The sequence below is a fragment of the Dipodomys merriami genome, unplaced genomic scaffold (genome assembly GCF_024711535.1).
Source record: "Dipodomys merriami isolate MVZ:Mamm:240054 unplaced genomic scaffold, mDipMer1.0.p SCAF_10, whole genome shotgun sequence".
In the NCBI taxonomy this organism is placed as follows: domain Eukaryota; kingdom Metazoa; phylum Chordata; class Mammalia; order Rodentia; family Heteromyidae; genus Dipodomys; species Dipodomys merriami.
In genome coordinates, this window is record NW_027202271.1 from 2,811,224 (window position 1) to 2,829,662 (window position 18,439).

The window sequence follows — 18,439 nt, forward strand, 5'->3', positions numbered from 1 at the left end:
AAGGGTTGAGAAACACAACCCTAGTTACTGAAAACTGGACAGGATGGTCAGATTCTTGTAGAAGGATCTGCAGGGTCAGGGTGACCTAACCCAACAACAGGAACCGCCTTAACTGGTAAACTCCTGGCCACGACCAAACCAAATCGTTTAAAAATATATTGCTGCCAGCATTACTGTGATCAGTCTTATGTATCCCAACCAATTATCTGCTTGCTATATATGAGTTAACCAATCCTGTAACTACTAAGTTGGAAAGCCCCTACCTATTCTTGCTGGAAATGATTATGCCCCTAACCAATGAGCCTACCCTGAAATTTGCCCGCAAAATGCTGACCAATTACGTAAAAGCCTGTGAACCTTAAACCCCCTCCTATTTGCTGGAAAACCTATAAGAACCCTGCTGAGCATGTGGTTGAGGTTCACAACTCTGATCAGCTGTGTCAGTGACGATTGTGAGTACAGGCTGGAGCTTGCAAACAAAAGCTGTTTGCATTGGTCGTGGTCTCTAGGGGTCGCTCGGGGGTCTCGAGTTCGAATCTAACAGGAAGGATTTGAAATGTAAGGATTGCCTTAAAAATGTTTGTATCTGAGTGAAAAAGGGAAGAAGACAAACCCCAGAAAGTTTAAGTATGTAGCAAATGGTATGTGTGTGTCTTAAAATTGGAGCTTATGAGTATAGCTGGTATAAAATTAAGTTAGCTGTGATATACAGAGTCAGGACTGGTAGAAGAAAATGTAAAGGCCTGGGCTGGGAAGGTGGCTCAGTGGTAGAGAGCTTGTCTTGCATGCATGAGGCCCTGGGTTTGATTCTTCAGCACCACATAAGCAGAAGAAAAAAAAAAAAAAGCCGCAAGTGGTGCTATGGCTTAAGTGGTAGAGTGCTAGCCTTGAGCTGAAGAGCTGAGGGACAGCGCTCAGACCCAGAGTTCAGGCCCCACTCCCGGACCCCCCCACACACACACACAAAAAAAAAATGTAAAGGCCTTAGAAAAACTGCGTGAGGGACTCCATAAACGCCCAGCTAACAACCTGGACTTCAGATGGCTATATAACCCTCTGGCTCAATGGATAATTCCCCTAATAGGGCCTTTGCTACTGTTAATTGTTACAATTGGACCCTGCATAATCAACAGATTGGTCCCTTTCATAAAAGAGCAAGTCAATATAGTTCAGTTGATGGTACTAAGGGCTCAGTATCAACCCACAGAAAATATCCAACTCCTTATCAGGGACCCATGATTGGCTTCCTTAGTTAACTGTGAAATGTTCCAATAACATTCAGCCCATAACTTCCCTAGCAAAAGCCATCAGTGGATGACAGGAAGGTACCTAAAGCTCCAGATGTTAATTTTTTTTTGGGGTGGGGGGGTCAGGTCGTGGGACCTGAACTCTGGGCCTGTGTGCTGTCTATCCCTCAGCTCTTCAGCTCAAGGCTAGCGCTCTACCACTTGAGCCACAGCGCCACTTCCGGCTTTTTTCTTTTTGCTTATGTGGTGTGGAGGAATTGAACCCAGGGCCTCAGGCATGCAAGGCAAGGGCTCTACCACTGAGCCACCTTCCCAGCCCCTCCATATGTTTCTTTTCTTTTTTTTTTTTTTGGGGGGGTCCAGTCATAGGGCCTGAACTCTGGGCCTGGGCGCTGTCCTGAGCTCTTCAGCTCAAGGCTAGCGCTCTACCACTTGAGCCATAGCGCCACTTCCAGCTTTTTCTTTTTGTTTATGTGGTGCTGAGGAATCGAACCCAGGGCCTTGAGCATGCAAGGCAGGCACTCTACCACTGAGCTACCTTTCAGCCCCATATGTTTCTTAAGATAGCATAGTTAACATAGTTTGTTGCTTAACTGCTCAGCCCACACATGCTAGCCAATAAGACTGTTACAAGAGTCACTCACTAAATGTCAGCCAATCATGTAACAGCTAAGTTGGAAACCCCCTACCCTTGCTATAACCATAATAAAAACCCTGCTAAACTGGAAGTCAGGGCTCTCAACTCTGACCTGCTGCCTTGGTGACAGTTTTAAGTCCAGGCTCCAGCTTGCAACACACACACACACACACACACACACACACACACACACACACACACACACACACACACACACACACACACACACACACACACACACACACACACACACACACACACACACACACACACTGCACTGTTGAACTTCTCTTGAGACAGCCACTTTCTTCTACAAATATGAATCTTTCTGTTCTAAATAAACAGTCTTGCTTGAAATCTTTTCTGGGGCTGGGAAGGTGGCTCAGTGGTAGAGCCCTTGCCTTGTATGCGTGATTCCTCAGCACCACATAAGCAAAAAGAAAAAAGGCAGAAGTGGCATTGTGGCTCAAGTTGTAGAGCGTTAGCCTTGAGCTGAAGAGCTGAGGGACAGCGCCCAGGCCCAGAGTTCAGGCCACACGACCAGACCAAAAAAAAAAGAAATCTTTTCTGGAACCTAAGGACACAGAACACAGGGGGGATGGCACAATGCCACAAACAAAAGCACTTTAGAGAAATCCTGGCTCTGTGGTCAAGGACAAACATTGTCACACTGTAACAAGATACCTCTATAGAAAAAATACTTGAAAGGGGGATGAAAGAGGGATGTTAAATTCATGAGTAGATAATTTTTAATTTTTTTCTATAACCAAGAAAGAATGACTGTTCATTCATTAATGTCCAACATGGACACTGTAGACATACATACATAATTCATCTCTAGTTCATCCACAGGCCAAAAACAGAATTTCCTGATTGGTAGAAGTGTCTTTTTTTTTTTTTTACAAGTCCTGTGAAGTTATGCCTCCATCAGAAAGAATGACATTGCCCCATTTGTTAGGAAATGGAAAGGCTTGGAAAAAATTATATTAAGTGAAGTAAGTGTAAGGTCCACTCCTGGATGGCGAGCAGACTCCACCCTCCTCGCAGCAAAGTCTCCACCCAGTACCTGCGTTACCTAGGCAACTGGGACACCTGGAAGAGGTCACATCTGAATTTGATGTGGCCACACCTTTCCCCGCCCATACCCTACATAAGGCCTAGCCCAGGCCCAGACGCTCTCTTGCTCTCTTGCTGCCCCCTTTTTTCTCTCTCTGTTCGTTTCTAGCTCTTGCTGCTCTTTTCTTGCTCTCTTGCTCTCTCTCTTTCCCAGCCACGTGGAGTGCCAACCTTGCCTGGTCCCAGCAGGTCTACCCCTTACCTGAATACCACGTGAGTGCTACTGTTCTTACCCCTCTCTCTGCTCTTTTCTCTCTCTTTCCTCTCTTCCCAGCTCTCTCTCATTCCCAGGCCTTTCCCAGCCACGTGGAGTGCCACCCTTGCCTGGTCCAAGCAGGTCTACTGAATAAACCTACCCCTTATCTGAATACCACGTGAGTGCTGGTGCTGTTCTAACTCGGTTACCTCTTTTTAGGAACCTAACATAAATGGTGCCGTGACTCGGATAAAGGCTTAAAGTCAGGATAGCTGGGATTTCTCTGTTTTTTTCCCCTCGTTTTTCTTTCTTTTTTTTTTTTTTTTTTTTTTTTTTTTGTTCTTCCCTTTTTGCTCTGAGGAATACCCGCAGTTCTTACTCGGCCACCTCTTTTTAAAAATAAGCCAGGCCCAAAGAAACATAGGTCCCATGGTTTCCCTTATTTGCAATATCTAGTATATGTCTGAGTCAAGCAGAAAAGGTCAGATAAGGTGATGTTAGGGAAATGAACCCTAAGATATGTATTCAAATTTTTTTTTTATTTCATGCGATTGTTTCTAACACATTTATAAGATTATTTCTTTGTTGCTTTGTATCTCCCTCTCCCACAGTATAACCCCTGCTTTCACTGTATTTGATGTTGGTATAATTTGTGGAAGGGAAGGGGAAAAACAAATCGTTTAAATAGGGATACAGGGGGACCCGTTGCAACAATGAGATGTACAAGTCGTTATGTTGAAAACGAACTTTACAACTTTGGTGGGGGGGGGTTGGCGGGGAGGATTGGGGGGGCGGGGGGAGGATGGGAAGGGATGGGAAGGGGAAACAAAGGAGGAGGCTACAATGATTGATAAGAAATTTACTCATTATCTTGCCCATGTAATTGTAACCCCTTTGTACAATATTTTCACAATAAAAAAAATTTTAACCAAAAAAAAAGTCCTGTGAAGTAAGGAGGTCAGGTCTGGCTGGCGCCAAATTGGCCACATGTTGGCCTATAATATTGAAAGACCCCAGTTCATGCTTGCCCACTAGGACAGCTGCCACCCATCCCCCGCGAAACTATGCCAAGAAGGGTGAGGCAGGTTACGACGGTCAGTGGTCAGGCCTGGTCAGGCCGCTAACCGAGAAATAAAACGACAGGCCTCTGAGTCATTGCCTGTGGGGCAGGCATTGTGTCGCCACTAGGCCACCCAACCTGCTGGCCAACCCCTCCCTTCCCGTAAAACTAAGCCCCCATCAAAAGGGGCAAGTCCAGGCATGTCGGGGCAAGTCCAGGCATGTCAGCTAACCCGCTCGCCTGACTCAACCTGACCAATCCCCTCCTTAAACATGATTCAAAATTAACCAATCAACACCCTGTAACCAGGCATCTCGCTTCTGTAACCTTGCTTCTGCTGCCCATAAAAGAGGGTGCTTTCATGTGCCCCGGCGCGTAAGTCTCCCGACAGACTTTGTCGCCCCGGGTACCCGTGTAACCGGTTCCCAGCCACTCGACCCGAACCTTGTGGATCTCGAGGTCGAGTGCACCTGGGAGCCTGGGCATGCCCGAATAAACCTCTTGCTGTTTGCATCCGCACAAGTGGTCTCGTTGTTCCTTGGGGAAGGGTCTCTTCAGATCGAAGGACGCCCCACCCTGTCGGGGGTCTTTCAATATAAGTCTGGCACCCCCTCCCCATCACCTGCCTCCATCCTCAGATCTCAGCCTCCTGAGTAGCTAGGATTATATGGGTCAGCAACCAGCACCTTGCTGTGCTATGTGTGTGTGTGTGTATGTTGTATCTGTGTGTACTGGGGCATAAAACTTGAACTCAGGGCCTTGTGCATTCGCTTTGTCAATGGCTCCCGGTGAGAGTTTGTAACGCTTCTCCCTAGATACCACTTAGGGTTTTGCTCCCAGGTCCTTGACTTCAATCACAGAATAAGAGTCACAATAGTGGGGGGGAGATGGGGGGGGGAAGGAGAAGGATTGGGATTGGGGGGGGAGGGGGGAGGCTGGGAAGGGATGTGAAGGGTAAACCAAAGGAGGAGACTGCAATGCTTGGCAAGAAATGTATGCATTATCCTGCCCATGTAATTGTAACCCCTCTGTACAGTATGTTCACAAATAAAATAAAATTAAAAAAAAAAGTCACAATGGTAAAAACAAAACAAAAAAGTGGCAGAGCTTTATTAAGTCAACAAGCAGGCAAGCAGAAATGCAAAGGCAGGCTCTAACAGACTGAGTGCTCAAAAGGAGACACGTGGAGCTCTTTGACATCAGAGGTACACACACATATGAATGATAAAGGTGGGGCAGGATAGATTAGGGAAAATGAGGCCATGGTAAACACTTGCTAGGAATTCAAAAAAACTTAAATACAGGAGATATTTATCTATCTACTTTCCTTAAGATTAAGGGACCAGCCAAGAGCTGGTGGCTCACGCCTGTAATCCTACTCAGGAGACTGCTCGGCGAGCAGACTCCACCCTCCTCGCAGCAGTCTCCACCCAGTACCTGCGTTACCTAGGCAACTGGGACACCCGGAAGAGGTCACATCTGCATCCGCTGAGGTCACATCTGAATTTGATGTGGTCACACCTTTCCCCGCCCATACCCTACATAAGGCCTAACCCAGGCCCAGACGCCCTCTTGCTCTTGTTCTTGCTGCTCTTTTCTTGCTCTCTCTGTTCTACTCTAGCTCTCTCTCTGTTCTTTTCTTACCCTACATAAGGCCTAACCCAGGCCCAGACGCCCTCTTGCTCTTCTTCTTGCTGCTCTTTTCTTGCTCTCTCTGTTCTACTCTAGCTCTCTCTCTGTTCTTTTCTTGCTCTCTCTCTTTCCCAGCCACATGGAGTGCCAACCTTGCCTGGTCCCAGCAGGTCTACCCCTTACCTGAATACCACATGAGTGCTACTGTTCTTACCCCTCTCTCTGCTCTTTTCTGGCTCTTTTCTCTCTCTCTTTCCTCTCTTCCCAGCTCTCTCTCATTCCCAGGCCTTTCCCAGCCACGTGGAGTGCCAACCTTGCCTGGTCCCAGCAGGTCTACTACCCCTTACCTGAATACCACGTGCGTGCTGGTGCTGTTCTTACTCGGCTTACCTCTTTTTAGAAACCTAACATAAATGGTGCCGTGACTCGGATAAAGGCTTATAGTCAGGATAGCTGGGATTTCTGTTTTTTGCCTCTTTTTTCATTTTTTTTGTTCTTCCCTTTTTGCTCTGAGGAATACCCGCAGTTCTGACGGCCTTTTGCAAACCCGTCTGTCTGCGGCGGAATCAATGCATCGATACCATTGCTGCCTTCACATCCACATCCACACCACTTCTCTACTCTGGTGAGTGAAGTTACTCTCTACAGTTCTCTGTTGCTCTCTCTAGAGGGCTCTGGGGGAAGTCGGGACGCCGCTTCTGCCTGGTCAGCTCTCCTTCACTCACCAGACTGACTCTCCTACTCATTAATCGGGTGCTGCGAATCACGCCCAAGCCGTGAAGCCCCTTTGAAATGTCTCCTGCGCTCCCTGGAAAGCCAGAGAGCCTCATTTTTATGCCATTCTCAGAAGTACACAGTTTTTGCTACTGCAATGGTAAATGATCAGAAGTCTGTTTACTTTCGGGCTCTCTTTGCTCTCTCTGCCATTCATGGGCAACGAGATTCGCCATCTTGGCCACGTGGTGGCTTAAGGGTTTGGCCCCATCTGACCCTTAACCTTCCACTAAGTATACTACTCCTTCTATTCTAAGGTGCCTTGCTAACAAGTTGCTCTTTTCACAGGCCCTGGTAATGGAGGCCCAACCAGCTGATATGCTTTGTTAGCAAAGATGTCTAAACGTTGTCGAAATTTTAGGTTTTAAGTTTTGCCTTTTTTGTTTTGTGTTGTGTATTCTACTACTGACTATGTGGTTCTAAAATACTGGGTATATATGTGCTAAAATTCTCATCACATCTAATGAGTTTTGTCATTTCAATTCTGAAATGTTGGCAATTCTTGATAAGAACCAGGTAAGCTCTACTTATTCTACTTGATCTCCTTGTTGCTTTAATTGGAAATAATAAAGGGCTTTTGTGGCAAAGATTTCAGTTCAAAGCCAGCTCGGGCTAAAAAATCCCTAAGACTCTGTCTCCCAGCTAAACTCTGCAAGTGGTACTATAACTCAGTGTGGCAGAGTGCTAGCCTTGAGCAGAAGTGCTCAGGGACAGTGCCCAGGCCTTGAGTTCAAACCTCCTTAAATACTAGTGGTACTATAACTCAAAGTGGTTCAGTGCTAGCCTTGAGCGGAAGCGCTCAGGGACAGTGCCCAGGCCTTGAGTTCAAATCTTGAATACCAACTGGGACAAGCCATCCCAGCAACGAGCACCTAGACTCAGCCAGTCTAGGGAACAAGGGAACGTGGAAAGGAGTAAGAGGAGATGATGTCACATCAGCTACTTTGTGCCTGCCCTTTCAAAATTAACCTGAGCCGGGAGGTCAGTAGAAGTAAGAAGCCTACCCAGCCAGTGTCTCTACCTGTCTACCTATTAACTGAACACGAATTTATATTCTTGCCTTTGTCACTTGACTTCTCTACCTAGTCGCCAGATGTCAGAAGTAACTAGGAACATTTCTAACAACATTTTCAGCCCAAGTCCTTCCTCTTGCCATTTATTTGCTCTCTAGTATTTTTTTCCAGCCCCTCAATGCTCATGAGACTTCTCCAGACTTCATCTAAGGACTCATGCCATTAAGGGACAGCTGCTGTTCACTGCCTTCTCTGGGAGGAGACCAAATTCCAGCCTTTTAACCCCTATTGTTGACGCCCCTTGTCAGCAGGAAGTAGCCAGAGAGAATCCTCGCCCTATTTCATGATTATTAAAAGGCTGGAATGTAAGGTCCTCTCCTGGATGGCGAGCAGACTCCACCCTCCTCGCAGCAAAGTCTCCACCCAGTACCTGCATTACCTAGGCAACTGGAACACCTGGAAGAGGTCACATCTGCATCCGCTGAGGTCACATCTGAATTTGATGTGGCCACACCTTTCCCCACCCATACCCTACATAAGGGCTAGCCCAGGGCCAGACTCTCCCTTTTTTCTCTCTGTTCGTTTCTAGCTCTTGCTGCTCTTTTCTTGCTCTCTTGCTCTCTCTCTTTCCCAGCCACGTGGAGTGCCAACCTTGCCTGGTCCCAGCAGGTCTACCCCTTACCTGAATACCACGTGAGTGCTACTGTTCTTATCCCTCTCTCTGCTCTTTTCTCTCTCTTTCCTCTCTTCCCAGCTCTCTCTCATTCCCAGGCCTTTCCCAGCCACGTGGAGTGCCACCCTTGCCTGGTCCAAGCAGGTCTACTGAATAAACCTACCCCTTATCTGAATACCACGTGCGTGCTGGTGCGGTTCTTACTCACCTACCTCTTTTTAAAAACCTAACAGCTTCTCCCTAGATACCACTTAGGGTTTTGCTCCCAGGTCCTTGACTTCAATCACAGAATAAGAGTCACAATAGTGGGGGGGGAAGGGGGGGAAGGAGGATTGGGATTGGGGGGGAGGGGGGAGGTTGGGAAGGGATGTGAAGGGTAAACCAAAGGAGGAGGCTGCAATGCTTGGTAAGAAATGTATGCATTATCCTGCTCATGTAAAAAAAGAGTCACAATGGTAAAAACAAAACAAAAAAGTGGCAGAGCTTTATTAAGTCAACAAGCAGGCAAGCAGAAATGCAAAGGCAGGCTCTTAACAGACTGAGTGCTCAAAAGGAGACACGTGGAGCTCTTTGACATCAGAGGTACACACATATGAATGATAAAGGTGGGGCAGGATAGATTAGGGAAAATGAGGCCATGGTAAACACTTGCTAGGAATTCAAAAAAACTTAAATACAGGAGATATTTATCTATCTACTTTCCTTAAGATTAAGGGACCAAGCCGGGCGCTGGTGGCTCACGCCTGTAATCCTAGCTACTCAGGAGGCTGAGATATGAGGATCGAGGTTCAAAGCCAGCCCGGGCAGGAGAGACCGGCAGGAGAGACCGTGAGACTCCTATCTCCAATAAACCTCCAGAAAACCGGAAGTGGCGCTGTAGCTCAAGTGGTAGAGTGCTCGCCTTGAGCTGAAGAGCTGAGGGACAGCGCTCAGGCCCAGAGTTCAAGCCCCACGACCGACAAAAAAAAAAAAAAAAAAAAAGATTAAGGGACCAGCCAAGAGCTGGTGGCTCACGCCTGTAATCCTACTCAGGAGACTGCGATCTGAGTATCACAGTTCAAAGCCAGCCAGGGCAGAAAAGTCACCAGATTCTTATCTCCAATTAACCACTAGAATACCAGAAGTGGCACTGTGGCTCAAGTGAGAGAACTAGCCACAACCAACCCCCCCAAAAAGAGAGAGACAGAGAGAAAGAGAGAGAGATTTAAGGGACCAAAGTCATTTTAGAGGAAAGTGAGGCCCGGTGAAGGCAACCCAGAATCAAGGTATTTAAGAAACATAGGAGCACTATCTTTGCTTCTAAGATAGACACCAGGATACCTTCTTTTGTTTGGTGGCAGGATGCACCCCTTATTGAAAGACATGTCCTCTAAATTAAAGGGTGGACCTAAAACAAACAACCAGGATGGTAAATAAGACCCAGGAACTTGGGGCTGGGAAGGTGGCTCAGTGGTAGAGCGCTTGCCTTGCATGCATGAGGCCCTGGGTTCGATTCCTCAGCACCATATAAGCAAAAAGAAAAAAGCCAGAAGTGGCACTGTGGCTCTAGTGGTAGAGCACTAGCCTTCAGCTGAAGAGCTGAGGGACAGCGCCCAGGCCCAGAGTTCAGGCCCCATGACCAGACCAAAAAAAAAAAAAAAAGTGATTGAGAGCAGAGATAAATACCCATTTTTTTGCATAACTTTAAATCAGACCACTTTCCTTTATCTTATAATACCCTTGATGCTACAGAGCTTTCCTTTCCAGAGCACCCACTCTGTTAGTGTGCCCCTGCTTGCCTGCCTGTCTTTTTGTCTGTTTAGCTGCTTGTCTCTTGCTTACTTAATAAAGCTCTGTCAAGTTTTCTCCCCATCATGACTGAAAGCTTATTCACCCCTAATTTGAGTTGCCAATCTTTACCCTGGGTCATCCACAGGCCAGGCCTGGCCACAGTTGTCTATTCCCACTGGCCCAGGCTGCCTCAGCAATATAATCTGGATGCACAGTCCCAGTCAAAGGTGGGTCTAGTGTAGAGTCGCAAGATGTCAGCTCTAGAATGTATTGTTTCTGCTGTAGAATGTTTCCCCTGGCTACATGACAGCTATAAAATGTATTGTCTCTGCTACATGCCAGATACAGGATGTTTTCCCTGGCTGCAAGCCAGCTATAGAATGTCCTGCCCTGGCTGTCTGATATTTCCAGTGTCCAGCTATGACTACAACGTTTTTTGCCTCAGATTTCCTGCCCCAGACCCTTCTACCTTCAGACTCCTGACAATATATTTACCTCTACGGCTCGGCTCTGAGAGCAGTTAGCAACTCTTTATTCCATGAGAGATAGCCTGTTAGCTTCCAGCTGACATTAAACGCTTCTTTCTTCTATGTGACTATGTGTCTGAGTGGTTTTCTGGGTCAGCGCTTACAATGACTTGTTCAGAAATTCTTACTCTGCGATCACAGTCAAAGACCCTGAGTGAGGAGTCCCTACTTCTAGAGGAAATCCTCGCAAACCCTCATGTGCATTGGGCATAGTTTGGCTTAAACGTTATTGTAGGATAAATGTTTTCTTTGTCTTTGCACCTGGTATCCTATTACTCTTGGTATTGCACTCTTATCACTTGGGCTCAGGGTCTCATTAAACTTTGATCCTTCTGTTTGGGCGTCTTCCTTCAAGAAAGAATGCATTCTGCCATATATTTTTAAGACAGATGTTTACCGGAGATTAAGTACTTTGTGCCAGGAGGAGTCATTCTCCTAAGTGTTTGCTTCTCCAGGATTGATGTCTTTATTTATGTTCCTGCTCAGTTTTCAGAGCACGCTCATTATTTGGGGCCAGGAGGAAAGGTCAGATGGAGAAAGCTGTTCTTGCTCTTTTCTTTTTCCTTGTGCTAATACTGCAGCTTATGAAGGAGTGTAAGGGGTATACCATGTTTGTTTCCAAATTCCTGGCTGGCATTTACTGTGCCCTAATCTATCTCGCCTCAGCTTGCTTAGCCTTTACCTCTGGAGCCACAGCTCCACTTTTGTTTTTTCACTGGTTCCTTGGATATAAGACTCTTGTAGACTTTCCCACGTGGGCTGGCTTTGAACCATGATCTTCAGTTCTCAGTCTCCTGAGTGGCCAGGATTACAGGCATGAGCTACCAGTGCCTGCTGATTACAAGAACTCTGGAGCAAGGACACATGATGGCAGAGACCTCCACACATGCCGTGGGAACAGAAACCCCTGTATAGAGCTTCTTTTAGATCTTACCCAATGTGTCTCTATTGGCTGTTAATTTATATCCTTTATGGTACTGTTTGTGATAAACTAATAACCAGAAGCAAAAAACCCCAAAAAACAAAAAAAACAATTCCCTGAATTCTGTGAGCCACTCTGCCAAAGTACTGAACCTTGAGAAGGAGGTCACTGCTTATACTGGTTCATCCCTGTGCAGTCAGACATACCAGGGACCAGGACTTGGGAAATAGAGGCAGTCTTGGGAGCCTGAGCTCTCAAAGAGGCCATTAGTCACTGGCTTATAATTACCTCCATTTGTCTCTTTGTCACTTTAAACACCTCCTCTGAAACCCCAGTCTCTGAGTCCACTTTTTCTCCCCAGCTGTCACCAGGGATTAAAAGGACAGGCTTTATCCATAACATCTCTATGACCAGGGACTGAAACTGCCCCTAAGGAATGGCAGTCTGTGAGGACTCGCCATACCCAAATGAGGGCAATTATCTGCTTTAACAAGGCTTGCCCTCAAGCAGGAGAAATCACCTCAGGGGAGCCAGCCTGGTCCTCTGAAGAGAAAACCAATTCTTCACCCATTCAGAACCAGAACTGGACCACACAGGCCCCTATACAGGTCCCACCAAGATCAACCACTCTGTCTGTTCTGGATGCTCCAAACTCCTCCTTTTATACTCCTTTCCTCTCTCCCTCCCTCTCTTCCTTATTTCCTTCCCTTCCTTCATCCCTCCCTCCCTTCTTCCTTTCTTCCATTCCTCCTTTCAACTTTATGGGCTGGGCCTGAGGCTTGAACTCAGTCTGGGCACTCACTGTCCCTGAGGTTTTTTGCTCAAGGCTAGTGCTCTACCAGCTGAGCCATAGCTCCATTTTCAGCTTTTTGGTGATTAATTGAAAATAAGAATCTCATGGACTTTACTGCCTGGAATGGCTTCAAACCACAATCCTCAGATTTCAGACTCCTGAGTAGCTAGGATTACAGGCGTAAGCCACTGATATGGTGGAAGAAGTTGGATTGTGTAAAATGGATAATGAATGATTTTAAGATATAAATTTAAGTGTGCTGTGGATAAGACTTTCCTGGTAACTAGCTATTTTAGCTAGTAACTGTAATTGTAACTCTGTAACCCTATAACTCTAACTCTGTAACTCCACTTCTGCTGTTTTCTGAGCAATGGAAGCCCTAACCCAGTGGAACCATCACCACCCTTTGTTCTAGTCCCCTGATTCCCGCCAGCAAAACCTTGGCGGGAAATTTAACTTAAGGTGTGAATTTCTTGTAATAATCATTGGCTAAAAATAACATCCAGCCTCCCCCTTCCCCCACCCTAGCCCAAAATGCTTAAAAGCCAATGTGGGCTGGCAGTCGGGGCCATTTCCTGGGATCCTGACTCCAGGTGCAGTCTTGGCCCATGAGCACTTTTTCCTCAATAAAATCTTTTACATTTTCACTATGGACTGAGTAGTCTCACTGCCCCTCCTCACTACACCACCAGTGCCTGGCTTTCTTTTTCTTTTTCTTATTTATTTAGCCTGTCTTCAGATTTGAACTCAGAACCAGAAAATATTATTCTCCTTTAGATTTTTCACTCAAGAAACAGAACTCTACCACATGACCAACACTTCCACTTCTGGCTTTTTGCTGGTTAATTGTACAGAAGAGTCTCACAGATTTTCCTGCCCAGGGTAGCTTGGTACTGTGATCCTCAGATTTCAGCATCCCAAGTAGCTAGGATTATAGGCATGGCACCTTACTTGGCTTTTTAATTATGGATGGGTGGTCTACTTCTGTTAAGATTCCCAGTGTTGGGCTTAGGGTTTCATTAATTTGTGGGGTCTGCTACTAAATCCAGATAGACAATGTCAGAATTGAATTAAATTTTAGATTCCTAGTTGGTATATAGACAGCTGGAAAATTGAAAATATGCTGTCAGAAGGGATGAAGTTTGTGTTTTTTTTCCCAACAGAATTTTTTTCCCCCAATCTTGGGACTTTAACTGAGGGCCTGGACACTGGCCCTGAACTTCTTTTGCTCAAGGATAGCCACAGAACCACTTCTGTTTTTTTTTCTTTTTATGTGGTACTGGGGAATCGAACCCAGGCTTCATGCATGCTAGGTAAACACTCTACCACTAAGCCAGATCCTAGCTTCGCCCCCCCCTTCCTTTTTTAATGTAAACATTTAAAAGACTTATGTTTGTTTGCATAACATGATTGGGAAATAAGTCCACAAAAATTTTCAGGAACCTACTTTTCTAACCAAGTTCTCCCTTTTTTCCTTCTCATCTCCTTCCTTCTTTTACCCTCCCCTCCTCTCCCTTCCCTGTTCTTTCCTTCCATTCAAACTGATGATTAATACTGTTGTAATATAGTATCAAAAGAGCCATCACCACTGGCTGTGAGTGGTTCATGCCTGTAATCCTAGCTACTAAGGAACCTGAGATCTGAGGATCAGTGTTCAAAGTCAGCCTGGTCAGGAAAATCCCTGAGACTCATCTCCAATTAACCAGCAAAAAACTGGAAGTAAAATTGTGGTTCAAGTGTTAGAGTGCTAGCCCTGAGCAAAAAAAGTTCAGGGATAGTGCTTAGGCCCTAAATTCAAGCCCCAGGACAGGCGCATGTGCCCAGCTCTCTTTCAATATACTTTCCCTTTCTCTGTTCTAAAATTATACCATGCATAAGCAGAAAAAAAAAAGCCGGAAGTGGCGCTATGGCTCAAGTGGTAGCATGCTAGCCTTAAGCTGAAGAGCTGAGGGACAGTGCCCACACCCAGAGCTCAAACCCCATGACCGGACCCCAAAAAATAAAAATAAAAATAAAATTATACCATAGATGGGTGGGGATGGGAAAGTTGGGGAAGAATGATAGAAAGGGTGACGTAAGCTGGGCGCTGGTGGCTCATGCCTGTAATCCTAGCTACTTAGGAGGCTGAAATCTGAGGATCACAGTTCAAACCTAGACTGAGCAGGAAAAGTCTTATTTCCAATTAACCACCAGAAAACCAGACGTGGCGCTGTGGCTCAAGTGGTAGAGTACTTGCCTTGAGCTGAAAAGCTGAGGGACAGCATCCAGGGCCAGAGTTCAAGCCCCTCAACCAACACACACCCACAAAAAAAAAAAGGGGCTGGGAAGGTGGCTCAGTGGAGAGCGCTTGCCTTGCATGCTCAAGGCCCTGGGTTCGATTCCTCAGCACCACATAAGAAAAAAGAAAAAAGCCGGAAGTGGCGCTGTGACTCAAGTGGTAGAGCGCTAGCCTTGAGCTGAAGAGCTGAGGGACAGTGCGCAGGCCCAGAGTTCAGGCCCCATGACCGGACCCAAAAAAAAAAAAAAAGGAAGGAAAACGGTGTCATTAAATTAAGATATATTTTACTGATAAGTACAGATGGCTCATGCCTCTAATCCTAGCTACTCAGGAGGCTGAGATGTTAGTATTGAGGTTCAAAATCAGCTCAGGCAGGAAATCTGAGAGACTCTTATCTCCAATTAATTACTTAAAAGCCAAAAGTTGAGCTGTGGCTCAAGTTGTAGAACACCAGCCTTGAGCAAAATAGCTAAGGGACAGCACCCAGGCTCCAAGTTCAAGCCCTAGTAATGTCACAAATAAACAAATAATAAAATGCATTGTACTTCTAAATTGACATGTTGAAATGAAATCTTTTTGTAAAACTATTTAAAGATAATAGAAAAATTATATCAGATGCTAAGTATCAGTCTGTGCTTATTTAGTACGTATAAACATACCTTCAGAAGTTATGGAAACTCTGTTTTCCTGTGAGGAATTTAAATTTAATGCCTTCAGTTTTTTGCAGGTACACACATGTTGGAGAGCAACATCTGAGATATCACAGCTCCGGAGATCTAGGATTTGCACTTCAGGATGTAAAATCTGCAGCAAATACAGGACTTTGAGAAATTAATTTTCTATAAATAGACATATATCCATATAGATATATTTAAATAATATACATTTATATAATTATATATTCACTTAAATATTTATAACATACATTTATAGATTAATATTTACTTATATTTATATAGATATATCTATATGTATAATTATATATAAATAGATGTAATATATAAATTTTATGAAGATATTTCTTAATATTTAATATAAATATAGACTAATTTCATGACAGATGTGCCACTGGGAGAAGATACAGCAAAGAATGTAGAAACAACCAGGCGCCAGTGGCTCATGCCTATAGCCTGAATAGCTAGAATCCTAGCTACTCAGTAGGCTGAGATCTGAGAGTCATGATTCAAAGCCAGCCCAGGCAGGAAAGTCCATGAGACTCTTATCTCCAATAAACCACCAGAAAACCAGAAGTGGTGCTGTGGCTCAATAGAGCACTAGTCTTGAGCTAAAGAGCTGCGGGACAGCGCTCAGGCCAAGTTCAAGCCCCACGACTGACAAAAAGAAAGAGAGAGAGAGAAAAAAAAGGAAGTGTAGAAACATGTGATGAGGAGATAGACATAGAAAACAAGGAAAAATCCTCCTCTGCGTCCTGCTGGAGGTACAGCATTCCCAAACACAATGTACTGATAACATGGCTGGAGATGACATGGTTAGAGATGGTAGGATTGTTGGACCTAAAAAGTGTGAGCTCTGGCAGTGAGTGACAGTCTTCCCCACACAGCTCCCAGCTGTAATTAAGGACTGGCTCATACCTGTCACCTTGGCTATGCAGAAGGCAGAGACTGGGAGGGTCTCAGCTCCAGGCTAGCCCAGGCAGAAAAGTCCATGAGACTCCAAGTCAATGGAAGAAGGGGGGTGAGGGGGCCTTGGTGTCTGTCATCCCAGCAATGATTGGAAATTAATAGGAAGATCCCCCCATAATCCAGGAGCATTCTCAGGCAGGAAGTGAGACCACATCTCAAAAATAAACAGGGTTGCTGGGTGCTGGTGGCTCATGCTTGTAATCCTAGTTACTCAGGAGGTTAAGATCTGAGGATCTTGATTGAAGGTCAGCCAGGGTGGGACTCTTAGCTTCAATTAACCTCCAGGGCTGGAGAGGAACTGTGGTTCAAGTGGTAGAGCACTAGCCTTGGGCAAAAACAAAGCTCAGGGAAAGGCCCTGAGTTCAAGCCCATGACTGGCACTAAGGCAGGGGAATATATTCATGGTTTGCTTAGAAGTAATACACTTGGGCTGGGAAGGTGGCTCAGTGGTAGAGCGCTTGCCTTGCATGCCTGAGGCCCTGGGTTCGATTCCCTAGCACCACATATGCAAAAAGAAAAAAGCCGGAAGTGGCGCTGTGGCTCAAGTGGTAGAGTGCTAGCCTTGAGCTGAAGAGCTGAGGGACAGTGCTCAGGCCCAGAGTTCAGGCCCCATGATCGGACCCAAAAAAAAAAAAAAAAAAAGAAGTAATACACTTAGCCAGGCGCCAGTGGCTCACACCTGTAATCTTAGCTACTAAGGAGGCTGAAATCTGAGGATCATGGTTCAAAGAAAGCCAGCCCGGGCAGGAAAGTCCATGAAACTCTTATCTCCAATAAACCACCAGAAAACCAGAAGTGATACTGTGGCTCAAGTGGTAGCATGCTAGCCTTGAGTTGAAGAACTGAGGGACAGCGCCCAGGCCCAGAGTTCAAGCCCCACCACTACCACCACCACCACCAAAAAAAAAGTAATACATTTGTTCAGCAAGCAGGAGGCTCTAAGTTGAAACCCTAGTGTTTAATAAAAATAAAAATTAAAACATACTATCAATGCATTATTAAAATAATGCTGTATTACTAAAACAATACCATATTACTATATTTTATTAATAATAGATAAATAAAATTGGAGCTGGGAAGGTGGCTAAGTGGTAGAGTGCTAGCCTTGCATGAATGAGGCCCTGGGTTCGATTCCTCAGCATCACATAAGCAGAAAAAAAAAAAACCAGAAGTGGTGCTGTGGCTCAAGTGGTAGAGTGCTAGCCTTGAGCTGAAGAGCTGAGGGACAGCGCCCAGGCCCAGAGTTCAGGTCCCATGCCCGGACCCAAAAATAAAATTAAATAAAAAGATAAAATAAATGAAGGACTGGGGCTGGGAAGGTGGCTCAGTGGTAGAGCGCTTGCCTTGCATGCATGAGGTCCTGGGTTTGATTCCTCAGCACCACATAAGCAAAAAGAAAAAAGCCAGAAGTGGCGCTGTGGCTCCAGTGGTAGAGCGCTAGCCTTGAGCTGAAGAGCTGAGGGACAGCGCCCAGGCCCAGAGTTCAGGCCCCACGACTGGACCCAAAAAAAAAAAAAAAGAAGGACTAGACTTACTATTAGAAGAACCTGGGTTCCAACCCCGTGTTCCCCTTGACCTCCAATATTAGTGATTTTTTTTTTTTTTTTTTTTTTTGTCGGCCGTGGGGCTTGAACTCTGGGCCTGGGCGCTGTCCCTCAGCTCTTCAGCTCAAGGCGAGCGCTCTACCACTTGAGCTACAGCGCCACTTCCGGTTTTCTGGTGGTTTATTGGAGATAGGAGTCTCACGGTCTCTCCTGCCCGGGCTAGCTTTGAACCACGATCCTCAGATCTCAGCCTCCTGAGTAGCTAGGATTACAGGCGTGAGCCACCAGCGCCCGGCTAATATTAGTGATTTTTATGTCAAGTAAGAGTGAGTGATTAGTTAGAGGGTTTCTTTAGGTTTTCCTCTATAACATCAGAGAAATTCATTATGATGGGGTTATAATTATGCTCTGACAGCCTATCTGACATCTGAGTTGATTATAGAAATTTCTTGGAGCATTTCATGGGAAGAGTTTTGTGGGTTCATTTTTTTTCCTGAACTTTTTAAACATTTTTTTTTCCCTTCTTACACTTAAAAAAAAATACTTCTTGCTGTGACAGGCACACAGCATCACTCCCAGCTTCTACCAAATGGAGTCTCAGCTGGGTGCTGGTA

General features: G+C 45.6%; 1 protein-coding gene across 1 annotated transcript in view; it reads right to left on the minus strand.

Annotated features, from left to right (window-relative positions):
- The window catches only part of Amn1 (antagonist of mitotic exit network 1 homolog), a 52,329-nt gene that overhangs the window by 17,852 nt on the left and 16,038 nt on the right, over positions 1-18,439 (minus strand). Inside the window, exon 3 of the mRNA XM_070038451.1 lies at positions 15,298-15,442. Within this exon, the coding sequence (XP_069894552.1) occupies positions 15,298-15,442 (145 nt within the window). The remainder of the gene's footprint in view (positions 1-15,297; positions 15,443-18,439) is intronic.